This window comes from Pristiophorus japonicus, chromosome 4 (assembly GCF_044704955.1).
Source record: "Pristiophorus japonicus isolate sPriJap1 chromosome 4, sPriJap1.hap1, whole genome shotgun sequence".
NCBI lineage: Eukaryota > Metazoa > Chordata > Chondrichthyes > Pristiophoridae > Pristiophorus > Pristiophorus japonicus.
In genome coordinates this window covers 156,827,520-156,850,958 of record NC_091980.1, presented here as the reverse complement: position 1 = coordinate 156,850,958, position 23,439 = coordinate 156,827,520, and the positions used below count along the sequence as shown (strand labels likewise).

Below are 23,439 nucleotides of genomic sequence, written 5' to 3'. Positions count from 1 at the left end.
CAAATAGAAGAAACCGACGCAACATCGAGGAGGAAAACCGAACCGGCCAACAACATAAAACCCACCCCAGAGGGACCCCGAGCTGAAATAAGTGCCTCCAGAACCCCAGAGTTGATAGGATTGTGAGTTTAGCCCAAACCCCCTCACAGACTCAATTTAGGATCGGAATTGGTAAGAAGGGTGGAAGTGGGAGGTGGGGTTGTATGTGGGTGGAATGTTTCAACTTCTTATCTTCCCCTTCCCTGTTGCAAGAATTTTTCGTGTTGTTGAGTGAGATTGTGCCATTACTGCTATTTACGACCTCTTCCTATGCCCTCTATCCTTGTGTTTACTATTCTAAATAAACAACATTAGCCATTTTGCACTCTTACCCACTGTGTCTGGTGCCTCATTACTCACCCATCCTCATAAATCGCACGTACAGAACCCCAGGGGAGTGTGGATTCGAACCCACACCCCAAGCTCCCCTTACATTATAGACGTAAAAGATTCCATGGCACTATTTTCGAAGAAGAGCAGGGGAGTTCTTCCCAGTATCCTGGCCAATATTTATCCTCAATCAACATCACTAAATCAGATTATCTGGTCATTTATCTCATTGCTGTTTGTGGGATCTTGCTGTGTGCAAATTGGCTGCCGCGTTTTCCACATTACAACAGTGAGTACACTACAGCAGTACTCGATTGGTTATAAAGCGCTTTGGGACGTCCTGAGGTGGTGAAAGATGTTCTATAAAAGCAATTCCTTTCTTCATGTTTTTAAAACCTAAAAATAACTGCAACCCTTTTGCTCAGATATAAATAGCTGTAGATCACTTGAGTAGTGTGTTAGACACCAGACACACTGCTCACCAAATCTGCATTCTCTCACCACAGAATTTGGTTGCTGTAATATATGCGAGTATGCTCACATAAGAACATAAGAAATAGGAGCAGGAGTACACACATCATTTGGCCCCTCGAGCCTGCCCAGCCATTCAATAAGATCATGGCTGACCTGATCATGGACTCAGCTCCACTTCCCTGCGCGCTCCCCATAACTCCTTATCGCTCAAAAATCTGACTGTCTCCGCCTTAAATATATTCAATGACACAGCCTCCACAGCTCTCCGGGGCAGAGAATTCCACAGATTTGCAACCCTCTGAGAGAAGAAATTTCTCCTCATCTCAGTTTTAAAATTGCGGCCCCTTATTCTAAGACTATGTCTCTTAGTTTTAGTTTCCCCTATAAATGGAAACATCCTCTCTGCATCCACCTTGTCGAGCCCCCTCAGAATCTTATATGTTTCAATAAGATCACCTCTCATTTTTCTGAACTCCAATGTGTAAAGGCCCAACCTACTCAACCTATCCTCATAAGTCAACCCCCTCATCTCCGGAATCAACCTAGTGAACCTTCTCTGAATAGCCTTCAATGCAAGTATATCCCTCCTTAAATTCGGAGACCAAAATTGCACGCAGTACTCCAGGTGTGGTCTCACCAATACCCTGTATAGATGTAGCAGGGCTTCTCTGCTTTTATACTCTAGCCCTCTTGCAATAAAGGCCAACATTCCATTTGCCTTCCTGATTACTTGCTGGACCTGCATACTAACTTTTTGTATTTCATGCACAAGGACCTCCAGGTCTCTCTGTACTGCAGCACTTTGCAATTTTTTTCCATTTAAATTATAATTTGCTTTTCTATTATTTCTGCCAAAGTGGATAACCTCACATTTTCCCACATTATGCTCCATCTGCCAATTTTTTTCCCACTCACTTAACCTGTCTATATCCCTTTGGGATTTTTTGTGTCCTCCTCACAATTTGCTTTCCCACCCATCTTTGTATCATCAGCAAACTTGGCTAAGTTACATTCGGTCCCTTCATCCAAGTCATTAATATAGATTGTAAATAGTTGAGGACCCAGCACCGATCCCTGCGGCACCCCACTAGTCACTGTTTGCCAACCGGAAAATGACCCATTTATTCCGACTCTCTGTTTTCTGTTAGTTAGCCAATCCTCTATCCATGCTAATATATTACCCCCAACCCTGTGAGCTTTTATCTTGCGCAGTAACCTCTTATGTGGCACCTTATCGAATGCCTTCTGGAAATCCAAATACACCACATCCACTGGTTCCCCCTTATCCACCCTACTTGGTACATCCTCAAAGAACTCCAGCAAATTTGTCAAACATGATTTCCCTTTCATGAAATCATGCTGACTCTGCTTGATTGAATCACGCTCACAGATTTGTAGAGTGTTGAGCTGGGGAATTTAAATTGTTAGATAATTTGTTCCCAGTTCATTTGCTACATCTAGTGTCCTTAACAAAAGGGGGCACTTGATTCAAAGTCATATTAAAATAGTTGTAGAGCTGTTGAGTTGGGAGTGGCTTAGCCAGTCATGTGATGTTCACAAGACTCAATAAAACCCCAGCCAGTTGGGTTCGGGGGATCCACGATGAGGCAGGTGGTTGTGAGCCTGGTGGATGAACTGGTTAATGTGTGGTGTGATTGTTAAACCTTTTGCTAATAAACCAACTAGTTCTTAATAGCAATGTGTTGCTGTGAATTCTTAAGCAAAGAACCCATGAAGCAAATACATTACAGTTGGGTTTGCCACCACCCAACACAACTGGCCCCGAGATGCTGCAGAAATGTAAAGAGCTGCGATTGCAAATGACTATTTACCCTGACCCGCTGGCAGGCTCTTGCCAGCTTTAAATGGGACATGAACGTCCAACTTCCCCCTCAGCCCCCCGCTCAACACCCCATTCCAAGTTTGCTACCATTTGTATATTTGAAGAGCCATCTCACCAGGACTGTCCCTGGCCAGTTGCTTCGCTTCTAAGAAAGCCACCTTTTCTTCTTGAATGAACATCCGGTCGATCATCACCATCTCAGCGGAGGGTTTCGTCCTCTGAATAACGCACAGAAAACAAAGCAGTGAACACCAGGACTGAGAAACATAGGAACAGGAGGTAGGCCATTCAGCCACTCGAGCCTGTTCCGGTCTGAAAAAGTGCAACATCCCCACAGGCACCTGGGAGTCCCTTTCCAAAGACTGCCCTAAGTGGAGGAAGTGCATCTGGGAGGGCGCTGAGCACCTCGAGTCTCGTCGCCGAGAGCATGCAGAAATCAAGTGCAGGCAGCAGAAGGAGCGTGCGGCAAATCTGACCCACCCTCCCTTACCCTCAACGACTATCTGTCCCACCTGTGACAGGGACTGTGGTTCTCGTATTGGACTGTTCAGCCACCTAAGGACTCATTCTAAGAGTGGAAGCAAGTCTTCCTCGATTCCGAGGGACTGTCTATGATGATGATGGCTGATCTGCACCTCAACCCCATTAACTCGCATGTACTCCAAATCCCTCGATACCCTTCTCCAACAAAAATCGATCAATCTCAGTCTTGAAAGCTCCAATTGACCCCCAGCATTCACAGCCTTTTAGGGGAGAGAATTCAGATTCCCACCACCCTTTGCATGAAGAAGGGCTTCCTGACATCACCCTTGAACAGCCTGGCTCTAGTTTTAAGATGATGCCCTCTTGTTCTGGGCTCCCACAGCAGAGGAAATCGTTTTTCTCTAGCTACTCTATCCTTTAATCATTTTAAACACCTCCATCAGATCACCCCTCAATCATCTAAACTCAATGGAATACGAGGTTTATGCAACCTGCAACCTCATAACTCAACCCTTTAAGCCCTGATGTCATTCTGGTGAATCTCAGGAGGCAAGGAGCTATAACTGGACTCCGTGGTCCTGGGCTAGGGAGAGGGAGAGAAAAAAAAGAGATATCTGGGCTAGATTTTCAGCTCTTCTGCGCTCCGTTTCTCGCTCCGGAGCGGCGGTAAAGTCTTCTGGGCGGGCGGTCATCCTCCAGCACCCCGCAGGGATCTTTGGGTCCAGTTTCGCGGCAGTGTGGAGTAGTGCCGCCTGGAAGAAGAGATGAGTAATGGACTCCGAAGGTAACTGTGCTTGTTTTCATTGTATTTTTTTGCGATTTGTGTTGTGTGGCGCGGGCAATGTTTTTGTGGGTTTTTTTTTAGGTTCCCCCACTCCTCCAGGTGTCTCTCAGTGCGTTCCTGGCCCGGCTCTTTAGCGCGAGTTTCCCATCCTGATGCCCCACGAGAGGTGTACAACGCCTCTCTTGGCACTACACCCCACACTCAGGACCTAGCTGCCCAAACTTACCTACTGAGGCGCAAACTATTCCTGGGCACTAACTTTCCTGCCCCACCGCCATTATCACCCCAAACCACCAAAGCCGAAAATCCAGCCGAAGGTGCTTACTTCTGTTCAATATCCATTGACCTCTGCCGGAGAGTGTTGCTAACGAATGAGGACAGGGTCTCACAAGTCAGTGTTATTTTCTTGCCTCTCTCTCGCTCCCCTCTCCCCCTGTGCTTGAATCACTTAGCAACACTCACTGTCTTGGCCAACATGTGAAGAAGGGTTGCTGGGTCGAAGTACTGGGCCATCATCCAACATCTGTAGTGTCATTATCCCAACACGATTCAGGACCCCGGTGGTCACTATCTCTTTTGAGTAGAGCATTTCATTTAAAGTAACATAAACACCTTACCCTGGATTCTTCAAAGAGCAACAGTCGATATTTGTTCAGCATGGCCTGCGTCCGTTTGAGGAGTTGTGTTGATACCACCTCAAACTCTTCATCCACTGGGAGAGAAATAATCAGACGTACTGTGAGAAAACTACAAAGATAACAACAGCACTAAAGCCTACAGCTTGTGAGATTGTATTCACAACAATGAAAGTCAATTCACTGTATTCCGTTGCATAGCAATACAAACTGCATTTTATCCACACAAAACCTTGCAGATTCCTGGCATCTGTTTTTTTTTAATCTCAAAAGAGCATACTTCTGTCATGAGTAATGTCAAAGCAGTTCATAGAATCATAGAAATTTACTGCGCGGAAGGTGGCCATTTCGGCCCATCGTGTCCGCGCCGGCCGACAAAGAACTATCCAGCCTAATCCCACTTTCCAGCTCTAGGTCTGTAGCCCTGTAGGTTACGGCACTTCAAGTGCACATCCAAGTACTTTTTAAATGTGGTGAGGGTTTCTGCATCTACCACCCTTTCAGGCAGTGAGTTCCAGACCCCCACCACCCTCTGGGTGAAGAAATTTCCCCTCAAATCCCCTCTATACCTCCCCCCAATTACTTTAAATCTATGCCCCCTGGTTCTTAACCCCTCTCCAAGGGAAACAGGTCCTTCCTATCCACTCTATCCAGGCCTCTTGTAATTTTATACACCTCAGTCAGGTTGCCCTCAGCCTCCTCTGTTCCAAAGAAAACAGACCCAGCATCTCCAATCTTTCCTCATAGCCAAAATTCTCCAGTCCAGGCAACATTCTTGTAAATCTCCTCTGCACCCTCTCCAGTGCAATCACATCTTTCCTGTAATGTGGTGACCAGAACTGCACACAGTACTCCAGCTGTGGCCTAACCAGTGTTTTATACAGTTCATGCCTCGACTAATAAAGGCAAGTATTCCAGTTCTTAAAATACCTGTGGTGGTGTCCAAAACTAGAGACTATAAAGACAAGACAGTCACTAATAAATCCCATAAGGAAGTCAGGAAAAACATCTTTACCCAGAGAATGATGAAAATTTGGAACTCGCTACCACAGGGAGTGGTTGCATTTAAGGGACAGTTGGATAAACACATGAGGGAGAAAGAGATAGAAGGATATGCTGATGGGGTGAGAGAGGCGGCGATAAAGTAAATAGGGTGGGAGGAGGCTCGTGTGGAGCATAAACACTGGTACAGATCAGTTGGGCTGAATGAACTGTTTTTAGGCTGTAAAATTCTATGCAATCCTCCAGAGTCTTCGTTACTATATTTTAGCAGTTTAATTTGCCTCCTGCCTTTTACCATGTCAACAGCATGAATGGAAGACCAACTCTGCACTGGTCTGTCCTGCCAGTCTACAGCAGGCGGCCATCTTGGCTTGTGGTATCATGCCTTCTGGCAGTTCCTGCTTTGTGTGGAAGCATCTGACCTCTTGGTACCTCTTCCAACAGCACAGCTACGATATACAACTCTCCACGTGGAGAATCTTGATGCAAACCTGCGTTCTATTAGCCTATGGAGTGTCAGTGTCAGCCAATTGAAAATTATTCTAAATTAAAATGATATTCAGCATAAACTCTAATTTACTGTTGTTCTCTTTACAGCTTATGGTAAAGTATTATAACTGAAATAGGTTTCTTTCAGAAAATAACATTTTGGGATCTAGTAACTGAGTAATTTGAGTCATGACATGTGGTGAGTGTAGATTGTTTGGGAGGACAGGTGACTGTGGGACCTGTGTTTCCCAAAGCTCACCACCACTAGAAATCTCCTCACCTCGTGTCTGGGTCTGTTGTCGACCGATGACAATGATTGGTCAACAACTGCATTATCTTTGTGTCATGTGATCACCAGGATGGTGGAAGGTGAACGAGATGGACCTGGGTCTTTTATCATCCAGCGATTCCTGTGTTACGGGAGTTAGAGCTCACCTTTGCAGGCAACCGACAACAGAATACAGTAACACTCATCTGGAAGATGAGGCCAAATTTATTAATCACAACTTGTTGGAAGATGATTTTAAAAATTACTGTTGCTGTATGAATGCAGCAAACTGGGAATTTTGCTTCAGGTTAGCCCATTGTTGCATCAGAATTCTAATAATAGTCAAAAGAGCTTTGTTGGCTATCAATTGATTACTGAAATTAGCTTATGTTTAGGAAATTGAATTGGTGAGCTCTGTTTGATTCGTTAACTCAGCTTGAAAGATGGGAGATAACTTGATGATTTGTGCAGAAGGCCACAGTCACCATCGAGCAATACTGCCTTGATGACTGGATGTTTAATGAGGGCAGGTAATGATGGGCCAGCGGTGTCTATCCTCCTGCAAACACGGAGTCACGTCCCAACTGCCCGAGTCACACATTCCCCCCCACCCTCACCTTCCGACTCACCCCGGGCAACCCGCCCCACACACCCGGGTCACCCACCCCCCACCGCCTCCTCCCGACTCACCCCGGGCAACCCGCCCCACCCCACCGGGTAACCCCCCCCCCACCCCCGCCCCCCACCTCCCAACTCACCCCAGGTTACCCCCCCACCTCCCGACTCACCGCGGGCAACCCGCCCCCCGGGTCACCCCCACCCAACTCCCCGAGTCTCCCCCCCCCCCAACTCCTCCCCTCAACTCCCCCTCCCCAACTCCCCGAGTCCTTCCCTCCAACTCCCCCCCAACTCCCCTAACTCCCCCCTCAACTCCCCGAGTCCCTCCCCCCCCCAACTCCCCGAGTCCTCCCCCAACTCCCCGAGTCCCTCCCCCCCAACTCTCCGAGTCCCCCCCCAACTCCCCGAGTCCCTCCCCCCTAACTCCCCCCCCAACTCCCCGAGTCCCTCCCCGCTAACTCCCCCCCCAACTCCCCGAGCCCCCCCCATCTCCCCGAATCCCTCCCCCAACTCCCCCCCCAACTCCCCGAGTCCCTCCCCCTAACTCCCCCCCAACTCCCCGAGTCCCTCCCCTTAACTCCCCTCCCAACTCCCCGAGTCCCCCCCCAAAACCCCGAGTCCCTTCCCCCAACTCCCCCCCCAACTCCCCGAGTCCCTCCCCCCGCAACTCCCCGAGTCCCTTCCCCCTAACTCCCCCCCCCAACTCCCCGAGTCCCTCCCCCCTAACTCCCCCCCCAACTCCCCGAGTCCCTCCCCCCTAACTCCCCATCCAACTCCCCGAGTCCCTCCCCCTAACGCCCCCCCAACTCCCCGAGTCCCCCTCCAACTCCCCGAGTCCCTCCCCCAACTCCCCCCTAACTCCCCCCCAACTCCCCGAGTCCCTCCCCCCGCAACTCCACCCCAACTCCCCGAGTCCCTCCCCCCAACTCCACCCAACTCCCCGAGTCCCTCCCCCCCCAACTCCCCGAGTCCCTCCCCCCAACTCCCCGAGTCCCTCCCCCAACTCCCCGAGTCCCTCCCCCCAACTCCCCGAGTCCCCACCCCAACTCCCCGAGTCCCTCCCGCCAACTCCCCCCCTCCCCAAGTCCCTCCCCCCAACTCCCCGAGTCCCTCCCCCAATTCCCCGAGTACCCCCCCAACTCCTTCACCGCAACTCCCCCCCCCCCAACTCCCTGAGTCCCCCCCAACTCCCCGAGTCCCCCACAACTCCCCCCCAACTCCCCAAGTCCCCCCCCCAACTCCCCGAGTCCCCCTCCAACTCCCCGAGTCCCCCCCCAACTCCCCGAGTCCCTCCCCCCAACTCCCCGAGTCCCTCCCCCCAACTCCCCGAGTCCCTCCCCCCAACTCCCCGAGTCCCTGCCCCCAACTCCCCAAGTCACCCCCCCCCCAACTCCCCGAGTTCCCCCCCAACTCCCCGAGTCACCACCCCCCCACTCCCCGAGTCACCCCCCCCTCACCTCACAACACCCACTCCTCCCAAAACCATGTTGCAATTAGATGATCACAATTGAGAGCAGAATGCATTTGACACAAAAGCCCTGAGTGTCACAGCATATTGGGGTGGGGGGTGGGGTGATACTGGTGTTGGGCAACAGCTGTAAACGGGTGGTTTTCCAATGGAAAGGAAAGTCAGGCACGGTGTGAAGTACCGATTCGCAATTGCACGTTTCGCGCTTTTGGCCAAGACCAACTTCACCACCAGAGTGTTTCAAATGCAATTCTTGCATAAAGTGGATGGATGACTCCCTGCAGAATGTAATGGAGAAACGCCAGAAAAAGCTCTTCAACATGCAGAGCTTCACTACTTTAGAGGATGTGCCTAGAGTTGCTCTGTTATTGAAGAGACACAAGCGATGTAAATTGCATTAGAGCATGCTATAACGGGGCTCGTATTTTGGGTCCTGCATTAACCAACCTTGCATCAACAATGCAAATATCAACAAATGGCTAATGCACCTTATTACAAGGTTTCAACAACAACTTGAATTTATAAAGCACTTTTAAGGTAGTAAAACGTCCCAAGGCGTTTTACAGTAGTGTTATAAAACAAAATTTGACACCGAGCCACATAAGGAGATATTAGGGCAGACTTGATCAAAGAGTTTGCTTTTAAGAAGCGTCTTAAAGGAGGAAAAATAGGCGGAGAGGCTTAGAGAGGAAATTCCATAGCTTAGGGCCTTGGCCTCCAATGGTGGAGCGATTATGATCAGAGATGCTCTAGAGGCCAGAATTAGAGAAGCGCAGATATTTCGGGGGGTTGTGGGGCTGGAGGAGATTACAGAGATACGGAGGGGGGCGAGGCCATGGAGGGGTTTGCAAATAAGGATGAGAATTTTTAAAATTGAGGCGCTGCTTAACCGGGAGCCAATATAGGTCAGCAAGCACAGGGGTGATGGGTGATCGGGACTTGATGTGAGTTAGGACACGGTCAGCCTGGTTTTGGAATATCCTCAAGTTTACGTAGGGTAGAATGTGGGAGGCCAGTCAGGCTTGCGTTGGAATAGTCAAGTCAAAGACACGGATGAAGGTATCAGCAGCAGATGAGTTGAGACAGGGGTGGAGTCGGGCGATGTTACGGAGATGGAAACAGGCGGTTTTAGTTATGCGGATATGTGGCCGTAAGCTCATTTCAGGGTCAAATATGATACCAAGGTTGCGAACAGTGTGGTTCAGCCTCAGACAGAAGTCAGGGCGAGGGATGGAGTCGGTAGTTAGGGAATGGGGTTTGTGGCGGGGACTGAAGACAATGTCTTTTAAATATTTAAATGGAGGAAGTTTCTGCTCATCCAATACTGGATGTCAGACAAGCGGTCTGGCAATTTAAAGACAGTGGAGGGGTCGAGAAAAGTGGCAGTGTGGTTGTAGGGTGTCATCATCATACATGTGGAAATTGACCCTTGGCATCATACATGTGGAAATTGACCCAGAGATTGACTGCAGTAATGGGAAGAGAAGCCATTGCAGCTGATTCTCTGACATGATTAGATCGATATGAATGGATTACAGCAACTAAAACATTTTTTAAGTTAAGCAGCAATTCACCATTTTTTTTTTAAATGCATTATTTTGAGTTTAGTAATCCAGATACTGAGTTCACACTCATCATCATCTACTCGCTACTCCTTCACGGCAAACGAGCCAAAGGTAGGCAGCGGAAACGTTATAGGGACAGCCTCAAAGCCTCCCTGATAAAGTGCAACATCCCCACTGACACCTGGGAGTCCCTGGCCAAAGACCGCCCTAAGTGGAGGAAGTGTATCCGGGAGGGCGCTGAGCACCTCGAGTCTCATCACCGAGAGCATGCAGAAATCAAGCGCAGGCAGCGGAAGGAGCGTGCGGCAAACCAGACTCCCCACCCACCCCTTCCCTCAACGACTATCTGTCCCACCTGTGACAGAGACTGTGGCTTTGGTATTGGACTGTTCAGCCACCTAAGGACTCATTTTTAGAGTGGAAGCAAGTCTTCCTCGATTCCGAGGAGCTGCCCATGATTCACACTCTGATTGTGTTCAATATTAGCAGTGAATACACTTCACTAAAGTTCCCATCATGAATCAGATAATAAAGGCCAACAACCACCTAACTACATTGGCCAACAGTTCACTGGGCCAAAGGTTATAGATTGTTCATCCCCCGACTGCAAGAGACAGTTGTAAAAGTACCTTTGTTAAAATCCACGTTAGATGGCAGTGTCCCCTTGCATACATGATAGGGCAACAGTCTGAAAACAGTGTCCTCAAAGGAATTAAAAGGAGTGTTGCAATCGGGTTGCATAACAGAGCTCTGGTCCTTGCAGAACCTTTCAAGTAACCTGTTTGTGCCACAATTAAAAAAACAACAGTTACTACCAATACCTATAAACAGATTATCTAGTTATTATTATCACATTGCTGTTTGTGGGAACTTGCTGTGCACAATTTTGCTGCCGTGTTTCCCACATTACCACAGTGACTCCACTCCAAAAGTACTTAATTGGCTGTAAAGCGCTTTGGGCCGACCTGAGGTTGTGAATGGCGCTATGTAGATGCAAGTTCTTTTGTTTACTTTTCAAGAAGTTAATAGAGCAATAGCTTACCTATTTGTGGATGAGGAGTCAATACCCAGCACTTCAGTTCACATGAATTGAACGTGGCGGCAGGATGGATTGCTCCTTCGTAAAGCAGACAGGCACCAATTGAATCCCAATGTCTTCAAATCAAGTAGGAATGGAATCGGCATAACGATTCTGACCTGATAGATGGGACCATAAGTGCCAAATCTTCCAATTAACTGAATTCTTTCCCTACTCAAGTGCACCCATTGTATGATTTCTCCAACCAGGTTAGAACGCTGATAACCTGTTTCTGATGTGCTTCTTTGAAAGCTTGGCCTTTATTGCAAAGGGGATGGAGTTTAAAAACAGGGAAATCTTGCTACAGTTGTACAGGGTATTGGTGAGGCGACACCTGGAATACTGCGTGCAGTTTTGGTTTCCATATTTACGAAAGGATATACTTGCTTTGGAGGCAGTTCAGAGAAGGTTCACTCGGTTGATTCCGGAGATGAGGGGGTTGACTTATGAGGAAAGGTTGAGTAGGTTGGGCCTCTACTCATTGGAATTCAGAAGAATGAGAGGTGATCTTATCGAAACGTATAAGATTATGAGGGTGGATGCAGAGAGGATGTTTCCACTGATAGGGGAGACTAGAACTAGAGGGCATAATCTTAGAATAAGGGGCCGCTCATTTAAAACTGAGACGAGGAGAAATTTCTTCTCTCAGAGGTAAATCTGTGGAATTCGCTGCCTCAGAGAGCTGTGGAAGCTGGGACATTGAATAAATTTAAGACAGAAATAGACAGTTTCTTAAACGATAAGGGGATAAGGGGTTATGGGGAGTGGGCAGGGAAGTGGAGCTGAGTCCATGATCGTATCAGCCATGGTCGTATTAAATGGCGGAGCAGGCTAGAGGGGCCATATGGCCTACTCCTGCTCCTATTTCTTATGTTCTTATGTTTGTATGCAGTCAGCAGGAGATCTACAGGAGCATGGCAGCTTGACCACTCCTGTAGAGAAGAAAACCTGCCATCCTTACCTGGTCTGGCCGATATGTGACTCTAGTCCCAACACCAACATGGTTGATGCTTAACTACCCCCTGAAGCAGCCTAGTGAGTCCCCTCAGTTGTAATGTCAACTAGTCTCCCAGCGGTTCAAGGAGAAGGTCCACCTTCTCAGGACAACATGGGATGGGAAATAAATGGCGGCCTTGCCAGCGACGCCCACATCCCTAGTGTTAACAAATAAAACATTCCCATGTATTCCTCTCTCAATTCCTTCCGCTTAATGCCCCTCAATCATGGACTCATCCTGTGGGGATACATGGCACAAAATCACACCTCACCACTCTGGCACGCAGGATTCATACACACATTGTTCATTTCGCCCATGGCATAAAATGGGCGCTATCGAATTGAGCGCCCATTTTACACTCCGCCCAGTTTATCCTTCCATTGACTACCATAGAGAGGAAACTCAGACAGATTGCATAATAGGCGGCCAATTTGATATTGTCTGTTTGACGCCATCACTCAGTTAAAATTACTCCCACCATCCACAAGCTTAGACAATGGAAAGGCAAATTAACTGGTTTTATACATTTTTTTAAAAATCAAAAAATTATGCTTAGTACATACGTGACTATCTTGGCTCAAAGGATCTAGTGAGCCCTGATTAGAACATTCTCTGTCCTTATAAATTGGGGAATCCTTTTTTTGAAATGTAAACACGCCGCCTGCAATTTCTGCGGTCTGGAAGTGTCCGTGTTCCATGTGTATGTACAATGTGCGAGGTTGCAGCCCCTGTTCCATTATTTGAAGGGGCTACTCCTCAAATTCTGGTTGCACTTCAGTCCCATGCTCCTGATCTTTGGGCACCCTGTGCGGAGGGGAGCGGGCAGGTCAGACGGCCTCTTCGGTGGACTGCTCCTGCGCATGGCCAAGGGGGCCATCAGCTGGTCCAGGCAGTGGGCGGTCGAGGGGGTCGTTCAGCCCGACTGCCTGCCTCTCTTGCGCGATTACATTCGAGCCAGGATGTCCCTGGAGATGGGTACGCTCGCGGCCTTCCACGAGAGTTGGGCGCCGGAGGGACTGGAATGCATCATCACCCCCCCCCCCCCCCTCTCCACCCCCCACCGGCAACCAAATTTTTAATTTGATTTAAGTTACTGTAAAAATGTAATTTGAAATTTGTGGGTTCTGGTGCCCTTGCAGAGGGGCACTTGATTTTACGTTCAACTAAAATAGTTGTGGAGCTGTTGCACTGTGAGTGGCTTAGCCAGTCACGTGATGTTCATAAGGGTCAATAAAGCCCCAGTTAATCGAGTTCAGGTTCTCCTCGATGAGGAATGCAGTTGTGAGCTTGGTGGATGAACTGGTAGTGCTCAGTTTGATTGTTAAACCTTTGCTAATAAACCAGCTAGTTCTTTACAGCAAATGTGCAGCTATGAATTCTTAAGCAAAGAATCCATGAAGCAAATAGACTACAATTGTGAACCTGTCCAAAAAGTTCACCTTGGGTTTACTCAAAAGCAGAATTTTATTTTTCTTTCTTTCTAACCTTTAAAAGGGTTGAACACTATTATCTGCCCAGAATAATACCACTTCCCAGATTCTGCAGAATTTGATTTGTGCACATTTACAATGTGTGGAATATCTCGTTCGAACACGTTCCGTGTGCCCATTCCATAAGTCATTGCCTCAATCAACGCTGCTTTTTGATGGCGAGACAGGGTAGAGGAAGCGGATATGGAATCATACTGCACAAAAGGAAGCCATTCAGCCCATCATTTCTGTGCCAGCTCTTTGAAAGAGCGATCGAACTAGTCCTAGCCCCCTGCTCTTTGCCCCACATTTCCCCTTCAAGTGGAAGCACTGATGAACTTTCTGTTGGAACCCCATTTGGGACTGGATCCAACCATTTAGCCAAGATCCACAAAATCACCAACTGAGGAGCAAGCACGGTTCGACATGGGAGCTCCAACCCATGTTTTTTGTTTGCCATACACCAACGGGTAATGGGAGAAAACTGGGCGAACACAAGAAAAAAGAGTTCACATTTCCGAGAGTACGTACACAAAGCGCAAAGCCGTTTCAGACGGAGTTGATGCACTTACAAGTCTCCTCTGCTCAGTGTGGCTGCCGCTGATTGCTTCAAGTTCCCAACGGGTTCTTCAAACTGCAAGAATACAACAGCAAAACGAGTTTATTTCAAAATGCAACAGAATAAAAATGCATAAAAAAAAAAATGGAGCCAACTTCCAGGAATTTGCGCACAAGATTGTTCAAAAGTTTTATACATGTCCAATGTACAACAGAGCGAGCAAGGAGAAAGCAAGGAGTTGCCATCCGAGGCCACCAAATGAGGATACACTAACCAGTGCTGATTGCAAGTGTCCTGCAGATGTGATGCGGGCAATCCCTTTCCCGACCATTTGTATTTGGATTGGCCCCTTACTTAGGGCGACATTCAGGCCTGTGAGGTTGCTGATTGTTGCCTACAAAACAAAAGGTAAATCGTGTTCCTAGAAGGTTGCACGAGTACAGGAAGTTCAGCAACAAATCAACAACAACAACTTGTATTCATAAAGCGCCTTTAACGTGGTAAAACGTCACAGTGTGCTTCACAAGAGTGTTATATGGCAAACCAGCTAAAGGTGGGCAGCGGAAACATTGCAGGGACACTCTCAAAGCCTCCCTGATAAAGTACAACATCCCCACTGACACCTGGAAGTCCCTGGCTAAAGACCACCCTAAGTGGAGGAAGAGCATCCGGGAGGGCGCTGAGCATCTCGAGTCTCATCGCCGAGAGCATGCAGAAATCAAGCGCAGGCAGCGGAAGGAGCGTGCGGCAAACCGGTCCCACCCTCCCTTACCCTCAACGACTATCTGTCCCACCTGTGACAGGGACTGTGGTTCTCGTATTGGACTGTTCAGCCACCTAAGGACTCATTTTTAAGAGTGATAGCAAGTCTTCCTGGATTCCGAGGGACTGCTTATGATGATGATGATGATGATTGACGTAGTAAAACGTCATAATGTGCTTCACAGGAGAGTTATAATTCAAAACAAATACATTTGACACCAAATAAATCATTGCAAAACATGATTTTTTTTTTAAAAGATGGTCGTAGTCCAAATCTAACTTTATCACTTTTTACTTTCCTTCTGGGATTCAGAGGAATATAGGAAGAGGAGGAGGCCATTCAGCCCCTCAAGCCTGATCCGCCATTCAATTAGATCATGGCTGATCCGTAACTTAACTCCATCTATCTGCCATGGTTCTGTAACCCTTAATACCCTTACCCATCAAAAATCTGTCAATCTCAGTTATGAAATTTTCAATTGACCCCGCAGCCACAACAGCTTTTTGCGAGAGAAAGTTCCAGATTTCCACAAGCCCTTTGTCCTGACATTATCCCTGAATGGCCCAGCTCTAATTTTCAGGTTATGCCCCCGTGTTCTGGACTGTCCCATCAGAGGAAATAGTTTCTGTCTACCCTGTACAGACCACGTGCTTCTTTAGATTGAGAAGGCCATCACTGCTCAGGCCTCAGGTTAAAATGACAGATCGGGCCCCGATTGCATCCATCGGAACCTGATTTGCATATTTAAAGAGGCCCCCGCCAGCTTGGGGTGGGTGTCCTTGCTGCCTGCAACAGTCGGCTATATTGGGGGTGCGAGGGGCAAAGGAGTGGCACTCTATTTTAAGTGCCCCACCCCACCCAATCTCCCACCCAGCCTCAGGTTAAAATGATAGATCGGGTCGCGCTCCATATTAACTGTGCCCCCCCACACACCCGCCCCCCACACTCCCCCGCACCTCTCTGGCTTCTACCAGGGTCACAGAGGGACAATTCAAGAAAAGAAAACCATTGATGGCAAATACTGGATGTTAAATGTTTACATGACAGAGGATTATATGTTGCCCACAACATGCAGGGTGAAAAGTTTAATTGGCAGAACCGAAAAAAAATGAAAATATATTTAACACTCCACATTCAAAGAATCAAGAAGTCTCAAGTTGCTCACTCACATTCACTCTCAGTGACTCTTCAAAACTTTTCCACAGAACCATAGCAGTTTACAGCAGAGGAGGAGGCCATTCAGACCATCATGTCTGTGCTGGCTCTTTGCTAGAGCAATCGAAAACTAACTCCACCGGTTGCTCTCCCGATAGCCTTGTATCTTTCTCTGCTTCAAATATTTATCTAATTTTCCACTCTCTACGGCAAAGCATCCCATTGTTCAATAGTCCTTGTGAGAAGAAATATTTCCTAATCTCTCTCCTCACTTGAGTAACATTTTAAATTCATTACCCCTCATCACCGACCCCCCAACCACAGGAACTAGTCTTACCATATTTACTCATCAAAACTCTTCAGAATTTAAGAAAACTTCCATTAAATCTCATCTTCGCTTTCTCTGCTCCAGTGGGAATAGTCCTATCTCGAGTCTCTCCTCGTTCCTGGCATCATCCTAGTGAACCTACACTGTGCACCCCCTGGCTTTCATATCCTTTCTATAATGGGGCTGCAGGCCAGGGCCATTGGAGGGAGCAGCGTGCAGCGGCATACCACTGCAGGGAGCAGTTCCTGCTGCTGCAGGAGGGCGACGGCTACGAAGCCAGGTCACCGATTGCAGTGCGGACAGGCACAGCAGGAGGGGCGAAGGAGCGGCAAGAGTTTGTAGGGGGATGTGATCGGGGCCCAGGAGAGGCGAGGGCCCAGGGGCAGCCCGGGCCAGCCCACACTGCGATATGTGCGCGCACTAGGTCCGTGCAGCAGAGCTGGTCTCCAGTCCTGGTTAACCCTTGCCACGGGACCAAGACCTAGCTCTGTCAAGCCCGTGTGATGGTTGGTGTGCAATGGCCACCACACGTTAAAAAAATCCACGAGCAGGCATCTTCCACCCTTCAGGATGTAGTTCGGGATCCGGAATATTAGGTCCTTCATTGAAACACCTGTGAACTCATCCCTTTTTGGCGTGGAGGCAAGTCATCCTCGCTTCGAGGGACCGCCTATGATGATAATAATGGGACACCCAGAACTGCACAAAGCACTCCAACTGTGCTCTACGTAATTTTCAGTGCAAATGCATCATTACTTCTTCATTCTATGCCCCAATTATAATACCCAAAGTGCTATTAGCCCTTTTTATGTATTATCTTCCTACACTCACACATTCGGAGAATTCTATATTTGAATCCCCAAGTGTCTTTGTTCTATCCTTCAGTGCCCGTTGAGTGCCTACCCCAATACAATGGCCCGAAAATTACGGCCTCTCCAGGTGTGTACATTCAAAGAGGCCTCGCAAATGCCGGTTCTTGGCGGGCAATGAGCATGTGCCAAGAACCGGCATTTGCAATCTGTCAGCATTGCTTTTGTCAGATCGCACGCATCCCCGGCAGAAGGACATTTGTGGGCGGAGATTTGGGCTATTTGCCCAACTCTTGCCCAGCGAATGTCCTTCAAATGCCTGGTAAAAGCAGGCGTATAGCTTACTTTTACCAGCGTAAGAGTTTTAAAACACAGAAAAATTAAATGTTACTACTTATTTTTATATTAAAAACCCTGTCTATGAAGGCAAGTTTATTTTTAAAACTATTAAAATAATTTTTTTATTTCAAAAAAAATAAATGTTTCTCAAAAACATTTAATTTAATGCAATTTCTATTAATTTTTAAAAAGTGGTGTTTTTTTTATTTATGTTTGATTTGATTTTAGGGGTATTCTCATTGATAGTGATGGGAGCTCGGAGCTCCTGTTACTATGAAGGAGAATACTACATTGTAATTGGTGGTCCAGGCCCACGTGATCCCAAAATATGCATACGCTCCTGAAAGACATGTTCCTGTACGCTGGACTGTGAATCTAGGCCTCGGAACGCAATCCTACATTCCTCCAGGACCACCGGGTATTTTCGTAAAAATATTTTGTCCGCGGGAAGCCTCCAACCGCAATTTCCCGCCCATTGTTTTTCCTCCCAAAATGTATCCGTAATAACTCAGGGGTCATTGTTAGACCCATGGTACATTGTACCACCCTCGGCACACTATTGAGTGCAGGTTTTGGTTCACAGAATGCTATCTTTTCACTGCATTATCAACACAAAGTACAAGTATTGGGCAGAACCCGAATACTAACACTGAACATCACTTTTGTACAACAAAGCAGCTTTGTTTAGTATTTTCCTGACACTTAATTTGCAAGTTAATTTTCCTTCAATTATCTTGTCTATAAAATCTCTAGCGGTGACACTAAAATACACAAACTTTCAAGACTGCAAAGACCACATGCACAACTGAAGCAGACCCAGGCATATACCATTACTCAGAAACATATCAGTTATAATAAAAAAACAACAACGTATTTATAGTGTCTTTAAAGTATTTAAATGTCCCAAGGCGCTTCACAGGAACAGTACCAAACAAAACCTAGACACTTCAGGAAACATTAGGACAGGTGATTAAAAGCTTGGTCAAAGAAGTAGGTTTTAAGTAGCGCCTTAAAAGGACGAGATAGGGGCTTAAGGAGGGAATTCCAGAGATTAGGGCCTTGGCAGCTGAAGGCTCTGGAATTCCCTCCCTAAACCACGCTGGATGGTCCCTTCTCCATCAATGGTGGAGCACTGAAAATCAGGGGTGTGCAAGAGGCCAGAAATGGGGGTGCGCAGTGATCTCAGAGGGTTGTAGCCACGTAGATCGGGAGGGGCGAAGCCATGGAGGGAGTTGCATACAAAGATGAGTATTTTGAAATCGAGGCGTTGCCAGACCAGGACCAATGTAGGTCAGTGAGCACAGGGGTGATGGGTGAACGGGACTTGGTGTGAGTGCGATGGTTGAAGTTGGTGATGAAGCGCATATGGGGTCGGAAGCTCAGCTCAGGGTCAAATAGAACGTTGAGGTTGCAAACAGTCTGGTTCAGCCTGAGTTAGTGGCCAGGGAGAGGGATGGAGTCAGTGGCGAGGGAACAGAGGTTGCAGCGAGGACCAAAGACAATGGCTTCGGTCTTCCCAATATTTAATTGGAGGACATTTCTGCTCATCCAATACTGGATATCAAACAAGCAGTATGACAAATACAATAGGTATATTCCAAAAAATACCTTAATTTCTGGCTAAGAGCTCCAATTTATAATTCACAAAATCAATGTGAAACCCAACTCTAAAGTACAAATGACAGAAGCTTTAAACTGACAAGCAACAGATGACAACATTCTAACATTCAGAGGTTTACAATATACTGTCGGAGTTGTGACCAGCACTCACGAACTCCAACTCAAAGGCGTTGCGGCAAATTGCAGCGTCCCTGCCGAAAATATCAACAAAATCAACACATACTGAGCAACGAGCCTGGGACCTTGCTGGTTGGCGTGGCTCCAACCATGCTGAGCCGTGGGATTGCTCCACACCTGGTTCGATGCTGCTGTGTTCCGGTGAATTATGAATTCACCAACTCAATGTCAGCTGTGCGATTCCCAATCAGTATCTGTTCCAACTCGTCATGATAGAGGGAGCAATTCAAAACAAAAAAAGTGTGTCGGAGCGGGGAGTAACATGATCTTGGCAATAAAACACTAAAAGGCGTAGGGTCTCGACGTTTCTAACTGTAATGTATTTGCTTCATGGGTCCTTTGCTTAAGAATTCATAACAGCACATTGCTATTAAGAACTAGTTGGTTTATTAGCAAAAGGTTTAACAATCGCACTACACATTACCAGTTCATCCACCAGGCTCACAACCACCTGCCTCATCGTGGATTCCCCGAACCCAACTGGCTGGGGTTTTATTGAATCTTGTGAACATCACGTGACTGGCTAAGCCACTCCCAACTCAACAGCTCTACAACTATTTTTAGTTGACCATTAATACAAGTGCCACCTTATTAAAGGGGCACTAAACCAACAAATAAACAAATTAAACTTTAGACATTAAGTGGTTCAAATTAAAATTTGGTTGCCGGGGGTGATGATGCACTCCAGTCCCTCTGGCACCCACCTCTTCAACAGCTCTACAACTATGTTAGTTGAAGACAATTAAATCGTTAAATCAAATGTCCCCTAATTAAAGTGGGGAGAGGGGAGACTCTCGAAACACTTTCAAACAAGTGCCCCCTTGTTTTTTTTATGAGGACACTAAAACACAAGTTATACGTGCCCCCTGGCTAAAAGGGGGGGGGGCACTAATACCGGCAAATTAAACAAATTAACATTTAGACATAAAATCAAATTAAAATTTGGTTGCCGGGGGTGATGATGCACTCCAGTCTCTCTGGCGCCGACCTCTTCAACAGCTCTCCAAACCTGTGAGCATCCACACAGGTGCATACATCACACTAACTAGAGCACATGATGCTGTCACACCAAGAGTTTATGTAAAAGAGAGGAAACGTCCAAGTCTCGAAAATAATGGGAATTGCAACCATTTTTAATTCACAAGATTCATAACAGCAACTTCATTTGAAGGCGACGCTTTTAATGTGGGAATTATAGCACAGGGGACCATTCAGCCCATTGTGCCTGTGCTGCTGCTAGCTCTTCAACTGGAGCTCTCCACTCCAATCCCATTTCTCTGCCCTTTCTCGTACTCTGACTTTTCTAAGCCTTACCCAGTTCCCTTTCAACTGGTTCTTCCTCAATTGCCCCTTGTTCCATGTTCTAATAACCCTCTGTGGAACATGGGAACAGGAGGCGGCCACTCAGTCCCTCGAGCCTGTTCCGCCATTCAATTAGATCACGGTTAATCTGTATTTTAATTCCATCTACCCGCCTTGGTTCCCTACCCTTTAGAGTCTTGCTTAACAAAATTCTATCAAACTCACTTTTGGAATTTTTAATTGACCCTCAGCCCAACAGCTTTTTGGTGGGGGGGAGGGGGGGCCTGGGGAAAGGAGAGTTCCACATTTCCACCAAGCTTTGTGTGAAGAAGTGCTATCTGACATCACCCCTGAACGGCCCAGCTCTAATTTTAATTAGATCATGGCTGATCTGTATCTTAACTCCAGATACTCACCTTGGGTCCATAGCTCTTCATGTTCTTGCCTAACAAACAGGTAAACAAAGGTGCGACCAAGATAAACTTTAATGTTTGTAATGTTTGCACCTGTGTGTATGCTCACAGGTTTGTAGAGCTGTTGACATCCGAGCCAGGGTGTCCCTGGAGATGGAGCACGTGGTGTCCAGCGGTACACTCGCAGCCTTCCATGAGAGGTGGGCGCCGGAGGGACTGGAGTGCATCATCACCCCCGGCACCCAAAATTTAATTTGAACCACCTGTCTAAAGTTTAATTTGTCTATGTTTGTCGGGTTTTAGTGCCGCCCCTCCGCAACCCCCCCACACCCCCGTCCTTTTAGCCAGGGAGCACTTGTATAATTTGTGTTTTTGTGCCCTCAAAAAAAAACCCAAAAAAACAAGGGGGCATTTGAAAAGTTTTTGGAGTGTGCACCCCCCTCCGCCAGCCCTTTAATCAGGGGGCACTTGATTAAAGTGCACAATTAAAATAGTTGTAGAGCTGTTGACATTCGAGCTAAGGTGTACCTGGAGATAGAGTACGCGGTACGCTTGCGGCCTTCCGCGAGAGGTGGGCGTCAGCGGGACTGCAGTGCATCATCACCCCCGGCAACCAAATTTTAATTTGATTTAATTTTACCCGTCCAAAGTTCAATTGGTTTATTTTTGTCGGTTTTAGTGCGCCCCACCTTTAATCAGGGGGCACTTGATTAATGTTTACAACTAAATAGTTGTAGAGTTGTTGAGTTGGAAGTGGCTTAGCCAGTCACGTGATGTTCACAAGACTCAATAAAACCCCAGCCAGTTGGGTTCGGGGGATCCACGTTGAGGCAGGTGGTTGTGAGTCTGCTGGATGAACCTGTTATGTGTCGTGTGATTGTTAAACCTTTTGCTAATAAACCAACAAGTTCTTAATAGGAACATGTTGCTATGAATTTTTATGCAAAGAACCCATGAAGCAAATACATTACAGGGGTCCTCTGGTTTTCACGTGGCTTCTACAAGGGATGAGTAAGGAAAGCTGAACTGAGGGTGGAGCCTGCTCTGAGGTGAAGGTGTTTCCCAGTCGATTCCTTACCTGCACTGTAGACTGCAGCTGTGGCTGGACAAGTGGTTTTAAAGTGAATTGTCTGAACCTCCCCTTGCCATTGTGAAGACGCTGTCCTTGCAGAACTTGTGTGTGACAACCCACTGAGTCACCCACAGCAGTCGAGTCTGGTGGAAGACAGAATTAAAACCAATTGTCCATTTGCACTGTACTTAAAGAGGAACTAAACACTGGTGGGCAGAAAACCATTCCTTTCCCAGCGATGGCTAGCGCTTCTCTCCACCGAATCAATGGGAATGCTTCCTGGTTGCTTCTCATTCCTTTAGTCAGAGTATTCCACGCTTACCTCTGCGAATTATGCAATCTAGGGTTCTGAGTTCCTGTGTCAATTATACCTCCCCTCCCTCCCCCAATCAACAACCTACAAGTTTGACTGCTTCAAATAACATTGTCATTGGGGCTGGCTTTACACGGGACCTGCAGGTCCGAAATTACACTGCGCGCTAATAATTCTCAACTTGGAAACAAAAGATCATGACAAAATGCAGGGAAAAAAAAGGAAAATATTTACAAAACATTAGATTGCAAGGAGAGAGAACAATGAATGGAGTTACTCCACCACTGGGGTTCAGTTCCGCTTTAAGAAAGGTGCAAAGACTGTTCGACTAGTTAGAATCATCGAATCTCACAGCACAGAAGGAGGCCATTCGGCCCATCGTGCCTGTGCCAGCTCTTTGAAAGAGCGATCCAATTAGTCCCACTTCTCCTTGCTCTTTTCCGCATAGCCCTGCCCCTGCAATTTCCTCCCCTCTAAGTATTTATCCAATTCCTTTTTGAAAATGACAGTTAAATCTGCTTCCACCGCCCTTTCAGGCAGTGCGTTCCAGATCTCACCAACTCGCGGTGTAAAAACTCTCAACTCCCTCTGGTTCTTTTGCCAATGATCTTAAATCTGTGCCCTCTGGTTACTGACCCTCCTGCCACAGGAAACAGTTTCTCCCTATCTACTCTATCAAAACCCTTCATCATTTTGAACACCTCTATTAAGTCTCCCCTTAAGCTTTTCCACTCTAAGGAGGACATCCCCAGCTTCACGATTCTCTCTACATAACTGAAGTCCCTCATCCCTGGTACCATTCTGCTAAATCTCCTCTGCACACTCTCCAAAGCCTGGACATCCTCATAACATGTGGGGCCCAGAATTGGACACAATACTCGAGCTGAGGCCGAACTAGTGTTTTATTGTTGTGGTGTAAAATGAGTGAGTTAACACATCCACTGGCCAAACTCTTCAAACTTCATCAAAAAACACGCACACTCTTCTAAAAAAAGCACAAATCAGATATCTCTGCTCTCAGATCAAATATCTCTCATGCTGAGAAGC

General features: G+C 47.1%; 1 protein-coding gene across 1 annotated transcript in view; it reads right to left on the bottom strand.

Annotated features, from left to right (window-relative positions):
• Positions 1–23,439, bottom strand: part of LOC139263126 (BRD4-interacting chromatin-remodeling complex-associated protein-like) — an 89,471-nt gene that overhangs the window by 22,816 nt on the left and 43,216 nt on the right. The window contains exons 6-10 of the mRNA XM_070878713.1: positions 14,376–14,495; positions 14,115–14,176; positions 10,628–10,776; positions 4,571–4,665; positions 2,802–2,904 (exon numbers count right to left, since the gene is read on the bottom strand). Coding sequence (XP_070734814.1) covers positions 2,802–2,904; positions 4,571–4,665; positions 10,628–10,776; positions 14,115–14,176; positions 14,376–14,495 — 529 coding nt within the window. The remainder of the gene's footprint in view (positions 1–2,801; positions 2,905–4,570; positions 4,666–10,627; positions 10,777–14,114; positions 14,177–14,375; positions 14,496–23,439) is intronic.